Here is a 15845-nt window from a genome sequence, read left to right on the forward strand (position 1 = left end):
CTGAATAAAAATAATTACAAAAATTACAAGTGCCAGCATCTCCAGATGAGAAGAAACCAGTGAAAGAATTCTGGCGCTGTGAAAAATCTGATCACAGCAACATCACCAAGGGGTTATACTAGTTCTTCAGCAATGGTCGCTAACCAGAATGGAAACTCAGAAGTGACAGATAAAGAATTCAAAGCATGAATTGCCAGGAAGCTCGATGAAAGCCAAGACAAGACTGAAAATCAACAAAAAGGAAACTCTAAAGCAATTCAGGAAATGAAGGAAGAGATAAATATCTTAAAAAGAAATCAGCCACAGCCTCTGGAATGGAAAAACTCAAAGAATTTCAAAATACAATTGAAAGCTTTATCAACAGACTGGACCAAGCAGAAGAAAGAATTTCTGAGCTTGAAGGCTGGTCTTTTGAACCAATCTAGTCAGACAAAAACAAAGAAAAAAATATTTTTTTTTAAAAAAATGGACAGAGTCTTTAAGAAATACGAGATTATGGCTGGATGTGGTGGCTCATGCCTATAATCCCAGCACTTTGGGAGGCCAAGGCAGGTGGATCACCTGAGGTCAGGAGTTCGAGACCAGTCTGGCCAACATGGTGAAACCCCATCTCTACAAAACTTAGCCAGGTGTGGTGGTGGGCATCTGTAATCCTAGCTACTTGGGAGGTGAAGACAGGAGAATCCCTTGAATCTGGGAGGCAGAGGCTGCAGTGAACCAAAATTGCACCACTGCACTCCAGCCTGGGCAATGAAGAGTGAAAGTTCATCTAAAAAAAAAAAAAGATTATGTAAAGTGACCGAATGCACAAATTATTGGCATTCCTCAGGGAGAAGGAGAAAAAGTAAGCAACCTGGAAAATATCTTTGAGGGAATAATTCAAGAAAACCTCCTCAATCTTCCCAGGAAGATAGACATTCAAATATAAGAAATCCAGAGAACACTGTGAGACACTATAGAAAACAAACATCACCAAGGCATCACCAGACTGTTCAAGATCAATGCTAAAGAAAAAATTTTAAAGTCAGCTAGAGAAAAAGGGCAGCTAATATACAAAGGAAATGCCATCAGGCCAGCAACTGATCTCTTAGCAGAAATCTTACAATCAAGGAGAGATTGGGGCCCTGTTTTCAGCATTCTTAAAAAAAGAAATTCCAACCAACAATTTGGTATCCCACCAAACTAACCTTTGTAAGTGAAAGGGAAATAAAATATTTTTCAGACAAGAAAGGACTGAGGGTGTTTGTTACCACTAGACTAGCCTTAGAAGAGATCCTTAAGGGAGTTCTAAACAGAGAAGCAGAAAAATGATACCTGCTACCACAAAACACATGTTAGTACACAGCCTGCAGACCCTATGCAGCAACTACACAATAGAAACTACAAAGCAAACAGTTAACAACTTCACAATAGAGTCAAAACATAATAACATAGCAATATTAACCTCAAATACAAATGGCCTGAACACCCCCATTTAAAATGCACAGAAGGGCAAGCTGGATTTTTTAAATAGAGCCAATTATCTGCTGTCTTCAAGATACCCATCTCACACATAATGGCACCCATAGGCTCAAAGTCCTGGAGAGAAATCAACCATGCAAACAGAAAACACAAAAGAGCAGGAAGCGCTATTTTTATATCAGATAAAACAAACTTTTTTTTTTTTTTTTTTTTTTTTGAGACAGAGTCTTGCTGTCACCAGGCTAGAGTGCGGTGGCACAATCTCGGCTCACTGCAACCTCCGCCTCCTGGATTCAAGCTATTCTTCCACCTCAGCCTCCAGAGTAGCTGGGACCACAGGCACGTGCCATCATGCCCAGCTAATTTTTTTGTATTTTTAGTAGAGATGGGGTTTCACCATGTTGGCCAAGATGGTCTCTATCTCTTGACCTGGTGACCCACCCGCCTCGACCTCCCAAAGTGCTGGGATTACAGGTGTGAGCCACCATGCCTGACCAGGTAAAACAAACTTTACACCAACAGTAGAAAAGGGCAAAGGGGCCATCACATAATGATAAAGGGTTCAATTCAACAAAAAGACTAAACTGTCCTAAATATATACACACCCACTATTAGAGCACCCAGATTCATAAAGCAAGTACTTCTAGACCTATGGAAAACTTAAACAGCCACACAATAATAGTAAGGTACTTCAACACCCTTCTAACTACAATAGACAGATCGCTGAGGGAGAAAACCAGCAAAGACATTCTGCACTTAAACGTGACACTTGACCAATTGGCCCTAACATCATACTCTGCCCATCGACTAGAGAATATACATTCTTCTCATCTACACATGGAACATAGTCCAAGAAATTTTGTAATGTTGTCTCTGTTTCATTTATTTCAAAGATTTTGAAAATTTCTGCCTTGATTTTATTGACATCCAGAATGGGGTTTCCTAGGTTTTCCTCTAGGATTACTATTGTCTGAGGTCTAACATTTAAATCTTAAATCCATCTTTAGGCCATCTCTTATTCCTATACACAGAAATTGGAGCCAGGGTAGTTTGATTTTATTGATGTCCAGAATGGGGCTTCCTAGGTTTTCCTCTAGGATTGCTTGATTTTGTTTTTGCCTTCACATATGTATTTGAATGTTCATTGCAGCCCTATTCACAATAGCAAAGACAGAATTCACCTACGTGCTCATCACTGTTGGCCTGGATAAAGAAAATATTGTACATATAGATGATGGAATACTACATAGCCATAAAAAAGAATGAAATAGGCCAGGCACGGTGGCTCACGCCTGTAATCCCAGCACTTTGGGAGGCCGAGGCGGGTGGATCATGAGGTCAAGAGATTGAGACCATCCTGGTCAACATGGTGAAACCCTGTCTCTACTAAAAATACAGAAAATTAGCTGGGCATGGTGGTGCATGCCTGTAATCCCAGCTACTCGGGAGGCTGAGGCAGGAGAATTGCCTGAACCCAGGAGGCGGAGGTTGCGGTGAGCCGAGATCACGCCATTGCACTCCAGCCTGGGTAACAAGAGCGAAACTCCATCTCAAAAAAAAAAAAAAAAAGAATGAAATAATGTCCTTTTCAGCAACATGGATGCAGCTGGAGGCCATTATCCTAAGCAAATTAATCCAGGAACAGAAACCAAATATTGCATATTCTCACTTATATGTAGGAGCCAAACACTGGGTACTCATGGACATAAAGATGGTAACAACAGACACTGGAGACTACTAGAAGGGGGAGGGAAGGCAGGGGAAAAGGGTTAAAAAACTAATTGTCGGGCACTATGCTCAGTACCTGAGTGGTGGTATCATTCACACCTCAAGCCTCTGCATCACCCAATATACCTATGTAACAAGCCTGCACATGTACCCGCTGAGCCTAAAGTAAAGGTGGAAAAAACCCTGGAAATCTTGTTTTGTTTCCTCTTTGAAAAGATGACAAGCATTTTTATTGAGTAGGTTTTAGAAATTTTCTTGCCCTCTTTTTAAAAAGTGTGTAAAAGTGTGTGTGTGTGTGTGTGTGTATGTGATCACGCTGCTACTCCTTGCTTGGCTTCTTCAGAAAGAAAAAGGCATCTTTTGGCTCCATCTAAAAGGGATATTTCCATTGGAAGAACAAAACAAGGCAGGTTCATTGGCACAATTGTTGTAAGGTAACACAACCGAGGAGTTTTGGATTTGCATTACTAATTGGGTATTTGGGGTTTTGTTCTGCACAACAAGATGGAGAACAAACTATGAGAAGAGAATGAGTTTAGTGTTTTTATTTCTCTCAGAAAACCGCTTTTCTCCAGCCAAGTCCTGTGGTGACTGAATAACCCTATACTTTACTTGTCAGTGTTGATGGCCAGGATAATTTGAGGTTTGGCTTCAACGACTCTTTTTGATTCTTGTGATCTGAACTCAAATTCCAATTATTAGTAGGATCCAAGAGCATTGTTGTGTGTAACAAATGTTGTGTAAAAGAATGTTAGCTTATTATGACTCCCAGTCGAATCCAGTTTGAGGTCCTTGAAGACCAGACCTTCCAAAAGAGGACTTTGTATATAACACATAGGTATGGAAGCATCCACTCTGAGGAGCCATTGCAGCAAATCATTTCACTTGAGATTCTGTTTCCTCACTGCAAAACAAGGGCTTGAAGAGCAGACAGCATATAGGGCCTTCTTCCAGCACTGAGGGTTATGTTGTTCTAGATTTCTGTTATCACTGTAATGGAGGGGGGAAAAATGCCCCAAAGGACCTAAAGGAAGCCTAGACATTTTACCAGTTCTGCATTTCAGCAGGCGTTTATTGAACACATACAGGCATATCTGGGAGATATTCCTGATACCCTGAGATATCCAGTAGATATGCCTGATAGGGAATATTTTTTTCATATGTTCGTTGGTCATTTATATGTCTTCCTTAAAGAAGTGTCTGTTCATGTCTTTTGCCCATTTTTTTTAAACGGAGTTTTGCCCAGGTGCAGTAGCTCACACCTGTAATCCCAGCACTTTGAAAGGCTGAGGCGGGTGGATCACAAGGTCGGGAGTTCAAGACCAGCCCAACCAATAGGAATCCCATCTCTACTAAAAATACAAAAATTAGCTGAGCGTGCCTGTAGTCCCAGCTACTCAGGAGGCTGAGGCAGGAGAATTGAACCCTGAAGGCAGAGGTTGTAGTGAGCTGAGATCATGCCACTACACTTCAGCCTGAGCAACAGAGCAAGACTCCATCTCAAAAATAAATAAATAAATGGAGTTAAATTTCAGACTGCTGCAGTAAAGCAAATAACAAAAACAAAAAGGTTGTTTATGTTATATTTATACTCTACTGTGGTTTATTAAATGGACGATAGCATTATGTCTGGAAAAGTAATGCTAACAATCACGTGTCTTCAGTCATATCATCATTTTGCTGCTGGAAGTTCTTGCTTCAATACTGATGGCTGCTAACTAATCAGGGTGGCGGTTGTTGAAGGTTGGGGTGGGTTTGACAATTTCTAAAAATAGACAACAATAATGTTTGACTCTTCCTTTCAGAAAAATATTTCTCTGTAGCATGCAACATTGTTTGTTGGCATTTGACCCCCAGTACAAAGTCTTTCAAAATCGGAGACAATCCTCTCAAACCCTGCTCTTGCTGTAGTAACTAAGTTTATATAGTACTCTGCACCCTTTGCTGTCATTTCATCAGTGTTCACAGCATCTTCACAAGGAGTAAATTCCATCTCAGGAAACTACTTCCTTTGCTCATCCGTAAGAAATAACTCCTCGTCTGATCCAATTTTCTCATGAGACTGCAGCCATTTAGTCACATCTTCAGGCTCCATTTCTAATTCTAATTATCTTGCTGTTTCCACCACATCTTAACTTCCCACACTGGGATCTTAAACCTCTCAAAGTCATCCATGAGGATTGGAATGAACGTCTCCCAAATTCTTCTTAATGTTGGTATTTTAACCACGTTTCATGAATCATGGATGTTCTTAATGCCATCTTGAATGGTGAATCCTTTTCAGAAGATTTTCAATTGACTTTTCCCATATCCACCAGAGGAACCCCTCTCTATGGCAAATATGGCCTTTTGAGATGTATTTCTTACAATATAAGACTTGAAAGTCAAAATTACTCTTTTATTCATGGGCTGCAAAATGCATGTTATCTTAACAGGCATAAAAATATTAATCTCTTTCTACATCTCCATCAGAGCTTTAAGGCGACCAAATGCATTGTCAGTGAGTAGTAATAGTTTGAAAGGAATCTTTTTTTCCGGAGCAATAGGTCTCAACAGTGGGCTTGAAATATTCAGTAAACCATGTGCTATTAAGAGATATGCTGTCATTCGGGCTTTATTGTTCCACTTACAGAGCACAGGCAGAACAGATTTGGCATAATTCTCAAGGACCTTAGGATTTTTTGAATGATAAATAATTATTAGATGTAAGGTCACCAGCTGCATTAACCCCTAACAAGAAAGTCAGCCTGTCTTTGAAACTTTGAAGATTGTCATAGACTTCTCTCTAGCTATGAAAGTCCTGAAAGGCATATTCTTCTAATATAAAGCTGTTTCATTTACAATGAAAATCTGTTGCTTAATGTAGCCATCTTCACCAATGATCTTAGCTAGATCTTCTGGATAACTCGCTGCAGCTTCTCCATCAGGACTTGCTGCTCTACTTTGCACTTTTATGGTATAGAAATGGCTTCTTTTCTTAACCCTCATGAATCAACCTCTGCTAGCTTTTAACTTTTCTTCTGCAGCTCCCTCACCTGTCTCAAATCTTCATAAAATTGAAAAGAGTTAGTACCTTGCTCTGGATTAGACTTTGGCTTTTAAGGGAATGTTGCAGCTGCTTTGATCTTCTGTACATACCCCTCAGACTTTCCCTATGTCAGCAATAATGCCATTTCAGTTTCTTATTCTTATGTTTATTGGAGTAGCACTTTTAATTTCCTCCAAGAACCTTTCCTTTGCATTTACAGCTTGGCTGTTTGGCACAAGAGCCTAACTTTCAGCCTTTCTTGACACCCGTTCCTCACTAAACTCAATCATTTCTAGCTTTCAATTTAAAGTGAAAGATGTTATAACTCTTTCACTTGAACACTTAGAGGGCACTGCAGGGCTACTGATTGCCCTAATTATGATAGTATTGTGTCTCAAGGAATAGGGAGGCCCAAGGAGAGGGAGAGAGGTGGCACAGTAGTCAGAACACTGGCAACATTAATTGATCAGGTTTGCCACCTTATATACATGTGGTGGTTTCGTGACACCACAAAACAACTAGTAACGTCAAAGATCACTGATCACAGATCACCCTAACAGACAGAATCATAATGAAAAGTTTGAAATGTTGAGCGAATTACCAAAATGATGGCACAGAAAAAGCAAGTGAGCACGTGGTGCTGGAAAAATGGCATTCCTAGACTTGCCATATGCAGGCTTGAACAAACGTGAACTGCAAAGAGCCAATCCTTCAGGATGGCTCCCAAGTGACTAATGGGCCTAAATTGAAAACAGAGCCAAGCAGCCATTCGTGACTAGGAGCTACACATGTACTCTGAGTTCCTGGAAAACTGGCATGCTTTTATCTTTGGGATTGTTAGCGCTCACCTGAACCAACCAATCATAGCTCCCCTCCTTGGCCAATCAGGGCTCATTTGTATTAACCAAACAGAGTTCAGCCATATTGGCCAATCAGGATTCAGCTGTATTAACCAATCAGAACTAAATACATTTCAAGCTTTTATTTGCATAAACAGACCTGATTAGGAACTTGGGCAGGCACTTTTGCTATAAAACTTGGGCCTTTGCTCAGTTCTCTGGAAGGCACCTTCATTTTTACACTGGTGGTGGCCTTTCCCTAGTTTGCAAATTTTTCACTGGAATAAAGTCTCTTTTCTCCAATTTGTTTTTTTCCGAGAACCTGTACACACAGGCACAAACCTTCAGTTTGTAAAAACTACATCTGTAAAGCACAATAAATGGAAAGAAAGATTTTTAAAAAATGTGCCCGTATTTAATTCCTGAGTGTGGATAAAGAGAAATAAACATAGATCCTCATCTCCTGGAATCTACAGGCCAACAGATGCAGCTGGCACCTAAAGGAGTCTCCACGCCCACTTTGTGAGGAGTACATGAAAGTATTTTGGGGGTCATAGATAGGAGACAATGCTTGAAGCGTTTTCACAGAAACATTTTAACGTGGAAATTCATTTCACGGGACTTCAGGAAGAATGTAATGCTCCCAGGAACCCAGCAGGGAGACCCAGGAGTTGCACCAGGGACCAGAAGAGCGGGCAGAAGTCAGCAGACTGGACCTCGTGTGTGTGGGGGGGTGGGGAAGGAGTGGGGGGGAGTGGGGGGGCACAGCCAGAAAGGGGAGATGGACCCGAGGGGGGAACACATGGCAGGGGAGGGGAGCAGCAGGGAAAGGAAGATGGACACGAGGGGACACACCGCAGAAGAGGGGCGTGGTGGGAAAGGGGGATGGACAAGAGGCGGGGACACACCGCAGGAAAGGGGTGCGGTGGGAAAGGCGAGATGCACCCAGGGTCTGAAAGCTGGAGAGGCAGGTGTGTAGACCCGATCCACTTCCTCGGTCGCGTCCTCTGGCGGGAACTTCAGCGTAGACTCGACACGCGTCTGAGCTGCTCCCTTGACCCACCGCGCCTGCGCGGGCGTCTGACGCGGCTCGGAGGTCATGGAGGGGACGCGGTGGCGCCTGCTTCTCCTGGCGCGCGAAGGCAGGAGCCCGAGCCTGGGTGAGAGGACCCGGGGCGGGACACGGAGCTCGCGTGGGGGGGGGGGAAGGCTGGGCGGGGCGGGGCGCGGCCGCCCGCAGCTGGGACGCTCAGCGTCGCCCCGGAAGGACCCAACGTTGCCTGACGGCGGTTTCCCACGTGCTCATGCGCCTCGCCCTGGGGCTGCCCGTGCGGTGTCGGACACCCCGCAACTCCCCTCTAATTCTCAGCCCCTGGGAGACCCGAGCCTGGCGCCCCTCTGCACCCATTCCCAGACAGGATGGGGCTACCTGGGCATGGACGCCGGGCCCTGGCCCAGGGCACCCTGGCTTGTCTCCGCCTGTGGGAAGCTGGCTGGGCACTCGGGAGCCCCGGACCTCACGCGGAGATGAGGGATGGCGTTCCCAGCAGAGGATTGCAGAACCTGAGACAGAGCATGGGCGACGCCCGGGGGTGGGGTCCTCCTGCTTGTCCCTGGAAACGTTTGGAGGCTTGGAGGCTTTCATTTGGGGCCGGTTGGAAGGTTCCCTGGGGGCAGCTAGAGGACATCTGGAAAGAAATGACAGTGGGTATGGAGACCAGCTGGGTGAATGCTGTGGTCAACCAACAAGGTCAGGGGCTGCTGGGGTGGAGGAGCAGAATGTGAGATCCAAGAAGGAAGTGCCTTCGAAGCAAGGAAGCACACAGGTCCACGGAGATGGGAACTGAAAGGATGACGTGTGGAGCCTTGTGACCCCGAAGCACGTTTTCCTCCTTTATTTGACCTGTATCGTTTCATTGCTGCAACAACGCAGAAAGGCAATGTGTGCAAAATCATGAGTTTCCAGGCTTGAGCCTCCTCATCTCCTGGAAGCACACTCCAGGCAGGTAGAGGTCTGCGAGTGAGAGGGGAGTGACGTTTTCAAGCACTTTACAGGGAGATAGAAAAGGAAGTGCGGTTGATGCGGGTTCCATGCAGAGGTATGGGCAGTATGCCCCTGGCTTGAGGAGTGAGGACATGGGCATCGGTAAAGGGTAAGAGCAGTCCCATGAACGCCAGCCCAAACTACCAACACATGGCCACTCAGTCCCACTTAGGAATCACATGGAGTTCAAAAAATATGTTCTGTTTTCTTCCGTTTAGCAGTTTGGACTACTGCATACCTATACTGCTATGAGTTTTTGTTTGTTTTGCCTTCTTTCCCAAAGGATTTGCGCTTAAGAAAAAAAAACTGTTTTCCTTGGAATACCGGCATGTTTGGAGATATGGCAGATTTGGTTCCAAACCATTGCAATAAAGCCGATATCACAATAAAGTGTGTCATACAAACATTCTGGTTTCCCAGTGCATATAAAAGTAGTGTCTACACTACATTAAGTGTGCAATAGCATTATGTCCAAAAAACAATGTGCATACCTTCATTTAAAAATACTATATTGCTAAAAAAAAAGCCATCGTTTATCTGAGACTTCAGAGAATCATAATCTTTTTGCTTGTAGACAGTCTCGCCTCAGTGTGGATGGCTGCTGACTGATCAGGGTGGTGTTTGCTGAAGATTAGAATGGCTGTGGCAATTTGTTTTATTTTACTTTAGATGTATACTATATCCAGCATTTCTCCCCATGTTGTCCCTCCCCACCCCCCACTGTCCCTCCCCTACCCCCCCAACTGCCCCCAGTGTGTGATGCTCTTCTCCCTGAGTCCACGTGTTCTCATTGTTCAACACCCACCTATGAGTGAGAACATGCAGTGTTTGGTTTTCTGTTCTTGTGTCAGTTTGCTGAGAATGATGGCTTCCAGATTCATCCAAGTCTCCATAAAGGACATGAACTCATCGTTTTTTATGGCTGCATAGTATTCCATGGTGTATATGTACCACATTTTCCTTTTCTAGTCTATCATTGATGGGCATTTGGGTTGGTTCCAGGTCTTTGCTATTGTACACAGGGCTGCAATGAACATACCTGTGCATGTGTCTTGATAGTAGAAAGATTTATAGTTCTTTGGGTATATACTGAGTAATGGGATTGCTGGGTCAAATGGAATTTCTATTTCTAGATCCTTGAGAAATCGCCACACTGTCTTCCACAATGGTTGAACTAATTTACACTCCCAGCAACTGTGAAGTGTTCCTTTTTCTCCACAACCTGTCCAGCATCTGTTGTCTCCAGATTTTTACATGATTGCCATTCTAACTGGCATGAGATGGTATCTCAATGTGATTTTGATTTGCATTTCTCTAATGACCAGTGATGATGAGCATTTTTTCATGTTTGTTGGCCTTATATATGTCTTCTTTTGAAAAGTGTCTGTTCATATCCTTGGCCCACTTTTGAATGGGGTTGTTTGTTTTAGTTCTTTGTAAATTCTGGATATTTACCCTTTGTCAGATGGGTAGATTGCAAAAATTTTTTTCACATTCTGTTGGTAGCTGGTTCGCTCTAATGATTGTTTCTTTTGCTATATAGAAGCTCCAAATATTAATAGATCTCATTTGTCTATCTTGGTTTCTGTTGCCATTGCTTTTGGTGTTTTAGTCATGAAGTCCTTGCCTATGCTTATGTCCTGGATGGTTTTGCCTATGTTTTCTTCTAGTGTTTTTGTGGTGCTAGGTTTTATGTTTAAATCTTTAATCCATCTGGAGTTAATTTTAGTGTAAGGTGACAGGAAGGGATCCAGTTTCTGCTTTCTACACATTGCTAGCCAGTTTTCCCAACACCATTTATTAAACATGGAGTCCTTTCCCCATTGTCAGGTTTGTCAAAGATCAGATGGTTGTAGATGTGTGGTGTTGTTTCTGGAGCCTCTGTTCTGTTCCATTGGTCTATGTCTCTGTTTTGGTACCAGTACCATGCTGTTTTGATTACTGTGGTCTTGTAGTATAGTTTGAAGTCCAGAAGTGTGATGCCTCTGGCTTTGTTCTTTTTGCTTAGGATTGTCTTGGCTATGTGGGCTCTCTTGTGATAACATATGAAGTTTAAAGTGTTTTTTCCCCAGTTATGTGAAGAAGGTTATTGGTAGCTTGATGGGGATAGCATTGAATCTATAGATTACTTTTGACAGTATGTCCATTTTCACAATATTAATTCTTCCTAACCATGAGCATGGAATGTTTTTCCATCTGTTTGTGTCCTCCTTATTTTGTTGAGCAGTGGTTTGTAGTTCTCTTTGAAGAGGTCCTTTACATCCTTTGTTAGTTGTATTCCTAGGTATTTTATTCTCTTTTTAGCAATTGTGAATGCTAGTTTGCTCTTGATTTGGCTCTCTGTTTGTCTGTTATTGGTATATAGGAATGCTTGTGATTTCTGCACATTGATTTTGTATCCTGAGACTTTGCTGAAGTTGCTTATCAGTTTGAGAAGATTTTGGGCTGAGATGATGGGGTCTTTTAGATATACAATCATATCATCTGCAAATAGAAACAGTTGGACTTCCTCCTTTCCTATTTGAATACCCTTTATTTCTTTTCCTTGCCTGATTGCTCTGGCTAGAACTTCCACTTGAATAGGAGTGGTGAGAGAGGGCATCCTTGTCTAGTGCCTGATTTCAAAGGGAATTCTTCCAGCTTTTGCCCATTCAGTATGATATTGGCTGTAAATGTTTGTCATAAATGGCTTTTATCATTTTATGATACATTCCATTGCTACCTAGTTTATTGAGAGTTTTTAGCATGAAGGGGTGTTGAATTTTGTCAAAGGCCTTCTCTGCATCTATTGAGATAATCATGTGGTTTTTGTCTTTGGTTCCGTTTATGTGATGGATTATGTTTATGGATTTGCATATGTTGAACCAGCCTTGCATCCCTGGGATGAAGCCTACTTGATTGTGATGGTTAAGCTTTTTGATGTGCTGTTGCAATCAGTTTGCCAGTATTTTATTGAAGATTTTTGCATCGATGTTCATCATGGATATTGGCCTGAAGTTGAGTCTCTGCCGGGTTTTGGTATCAGGATGATGTTGGTCTCACAAAATGAGTTAGGGAGGATTTCCTCCTATTGTATTGTATGATGCAGTTTTAGAAGGAATGGAACCAGCTCCTCTTTGTATATCTGGTAGAATTCAGCTGTGAACCCGTCTAGACCTGGATTTTTTTTTGGTTAGTAGGCTATTGATTGCTGCCTCTACTTCAGCCCTTGTTATTGGTCTATTCAGGGTTTCAACTTCCTCCTGGTTTAGTCTTAGTAGAGTACAAGTGTCCAGGAATTTATCCATTTCTTCCTGGTTTACTGGTTTCTGTGAGTAGAGCTGTTTGTAGTAATCTCTGTGGTAGTTTGTATTTCTGTGGGATCAGTAGTGATATCCCCTTTATTGTTTTTTATTGCATCTATTTGATTCTTCTCTTTCTTTTCTTTTTTATTAGTCTGGCTAGTGGTCTATTTTCTTGATCTTTTCAAAAAATCAGCTCCTGGATTTATTGATTTTTTGAAGAGTTTTTTGTGTCTCTATGTCATTCAGATCTGCTTTGATCTTAGTTATTTCTTGTCTTCTGCTGGCTTTTGAGTTTTATTTGATCTTTCTCCTTTAGCTCTTTCAATTTTGATGATAGGGTATCAATTTTAAATCTTTCCTTGTTTCTAATGTGGGCATTTATTGCTATAAATTTCTCTCTCGACACTGCTTTAAAGGTGTTCCAGAGTTTCTGGTCAGTTGTGTCTTCATTCTGATTGATTTCAAAGAACATCTTTATTTCTGCCTTCATTTCATTGTTTGTTCAGTCGACACTCAGAAGCAAGTTGTTCAGTTTCCAAGTGTTTGTACGAGTTTGAGTGTGTTTCTTAATCCTGAGGTCTAGTCTGATTGTGCTTTGATGGACTGTTGTTATTTCCATTCTTTTTCATTTGCTGAGGAGCGATTTGCTTCCAATGATGTGGTCAATTTGGTGCTGAGAAAAATGTATGTTCTGTGGATTTGGGGAGAAGTGTTCTGTATATATCTGTTAGGTCCACTTGGTCCAGCTTTGCATTCAAGTCCTGGATGTCCTTGTTAATTTTCTGTCTCACTGATTTGTCTAATATTGACAGTGAAGTGTTGAAGTCTCCCACTATTATCGTGTGGGAGTCTAAACCTTGTTTGAGGTTGTTAAGAATTTGCTTTATGTATCTGGGTGCTCCTGTGTTGGGTGTGTATATATTGAGGAGCATTAGCTCTTGTTGGATTGATCCTTTTACCATTATGTAGTGTCCTTCTTTGTCTCTTTTGATCTTTGTTGAAGTGTGTTTTATCAGAGACTAGGATTGCAACCCCTGCTTTTTTTTTTTTTTTTTGCTCTCCATTTGCTTGGTAAATCTTCCATCCCTTTATTTTGAGTCTATGTGTATCTTTGTATGTGAGATGGGTTTCCTGAATACAGCACACCAATGGGTCTTGAATTTTTATCCAGTTTGCCAGTCTGTGTCTTTTGATTGGGGCATCTAGGCCTTTTACATTCAATGTTAATATTGTTATACGTGAATTTGATCCTGCCATTTTGTTACTGGCTGGCTTTGTTTCTCATTAGTTGACTCATTTTCTTCATTGCATTTTTGATCTTTGCCAACCAATTTGCTTTTGCAGTGGCTGGTACTTGTTCCTTTCTGTGCTTAGTGTTTCTTTCAGGAGCTCTTGTAGGGCAGGTCTGGTGGTGATGAAATCTCTCAATAATTGCTTATCCATAAAGGATTTTATTTCTCCTTCACTTACGAAGCTTAGTTTGGTTGGATATGAAATTCTGGGTTGAAAGTTCTTTTCTTTAAGGATGTGGAATATTGGCCCTCATTCTCTTCTGTCTTACAGCATTTCTGCCGAGAGATCTGCTGTGAGTCTGATTGGCTTCCCTTTGTGGGTAACCTGACCTTTGTCTCTGACTTCCCTTAGCATTTTTTCCTTCATTTCAACCCTGGTGAACCTGATGATTATGTGCCTTGGGGTTGCTCTTCTTGAGGAATATCTTTGTGGAGTTCTCTGTATTTCTTGAATTTGAATGTTGGACTGCCTTGCTAGGCTTGGGAAGTTCTCCTGGATAATATTCTGGAGTGTGTTTTCCAGCTTGGATTCATTCTTTCTGAGATATTCAGGTACACCAGTCAAGCACAGACTAGGTCTTTTCATATAATTCCATATTTCTTAGAGATTTTGTTCACTTCTTTTCACTCCTTTTTCTCTTGTCTTGCCTTCTCTTTTTATTTCATTGAGTTGATCTTCAATCTCTGATATCCTTTCTTCTGCTTGATCTATTCAGCTATTAAAACCTGCATTTGCTCCACAAAGTTCTCATGCTGTGTTTTTTCAATTCCATCAAGTTGTTTATGTTCTTCTCTAAGCTGGTTATTCTAGTTAGCATTTCATCTAATCTTTTATCAAGATTTTTGATTTCTTTGCATTGAGTTAGAACGTGTTCCTTTAGCTCAGAAAAGTTTGACATTATCCACCTTCTGAAGCCTGTTTCTGTCAATTTGTCACAGTCTTTCTTAGTCATGTTGTGTTCTGTGTTGTTGAGGAGTTGTGATCCCTTGAAGGAGAAGAGGTATTCTGGTTTTTGATGGTTTCATCTTTTTTGTGCTGTTTTTTTTCCCATCTCTGTGGGTTTACCTGGCTGTGTTGTCAGGGAGCTGCTTGATGAAGTTGCTTGTCGGCCTCTGGAGGCCTACTGGGTTTCTAGAGACTCCTTCAGGTTACTAGGGAAGCTTCCTGTGTCTTTTTTGTTTATACTGGAGATTAGGCTCTCCGCTTCAGCTGACCTGTAGGTGCTGCTGGGTGGTCAAGAATGCTGTCCTGTTGCTACGTGGGCTTCCTGTGGTGTTTGTTAAAACATGAAGCCTAGTCCCACCTCTCTAATGGTGGATTGTGCCCTTCCTCTACTGGGCTTGATCATTCAGGGTTCAGCTCAGACTGTGGCACTGGTTGCACAACCCACTAGAGTCAGAGCCTCAGCCCCCTGGAGTTTGTGTGGGAGGGTAGGGACCCACCCAGCCGCACCAGCCATCTCCCTCTTTCAGCTTCCTCACTCTCTGGTCATGGAGTAGGGGCCTACCGAGCTGCTCCATCCGTCCTCCTGCTTACAGCTCCCCATCTCTCTGGGAGTGATAGCTTGGTCCACAGGCTCTCCTGGCCAGCTTTTGGGCTTATGCATTTGTTTAGGTCTGTGCACCAATCCGGGACACCATCCTGGATTATTATTCAACTCCGCACTTGTAATTCCTGGCACTTGACTGGCAAAGATCCCCTGTTCTGTGTATTGCTGAGGCTTTGGGGGAAGTGCTGTAACTGGACTGGAGCACCAGAAGGGGAGCCTCCGACTCGTCAGTCAGATGCACTTTCTGGGCGAAGCAGCACCCCTCCCCACCTCACTCTGCCTTGCTTGGGCTTTGCTCCCCATGGAACCAGACCCACTGAAATGCCCCTGGTACCTTGGTTGGAGCTAGGAGATCTCTGGTTTTCTGCGTCTCTCTCGCTGGGTGTTGTGCACCAGAGTTGTGTCTATTTGGCCATCTTGGAGAGTCACTGGCAATTTCTTAAAAGAAGACAACAATGAAGTTTGCCAACTCGACCAAAGGTTTCTCTGCAGCATGCAATGCTGTTTGATAGCATTTGACTCAGAGTGCACGTTCTTTCAAACCTGAAGTCAGTCCTCTCAAACTCTGCCACTCCTCTATCAACGAAGTTTATGTAGCATTCTCAGTGCTCCGTGGTCA

The 15845-nt window shown here is 42.6% G+C and overlaps 1 protein-coding gene across 1 annotated transcript in view; it reads left to right on the top strand.

Moving 5' to 3' along the window:
- Positions 1-8134: 8134 nt before the first annotated feature.
- FAM3B (FAM3 metabolism regulating signaling molecule B) overlaps positions 8135-15845 on the top strand; it is a 73986-nt gene continuing 66275 nt past the window's right edge. Inside the window, exon 1 of the mRNA XM_035283247.3 lies at positions 8135-8216. Coding sequence (XP_035139138.3) covers positions 8156-8216 — 61 coding nt within the window. The 5' untranslated portion in view covers positions 8135-8155. The remainder of the gene's footprint in view (positions 8217-15845) is intronic.

Source organism: Callithrix jacchus, chromosome 21 (assembly GCF_049354715.1).
Source record: "Callithrix jacchus isolate 240 chromosome 21, calJac240_pri, whole genome shotgun sequence".
NCBI lineage: Eukaryota > Metazoa > Chordata > Mammalia > Primates > Cebidae > Callithrix > Callithrix jacchus.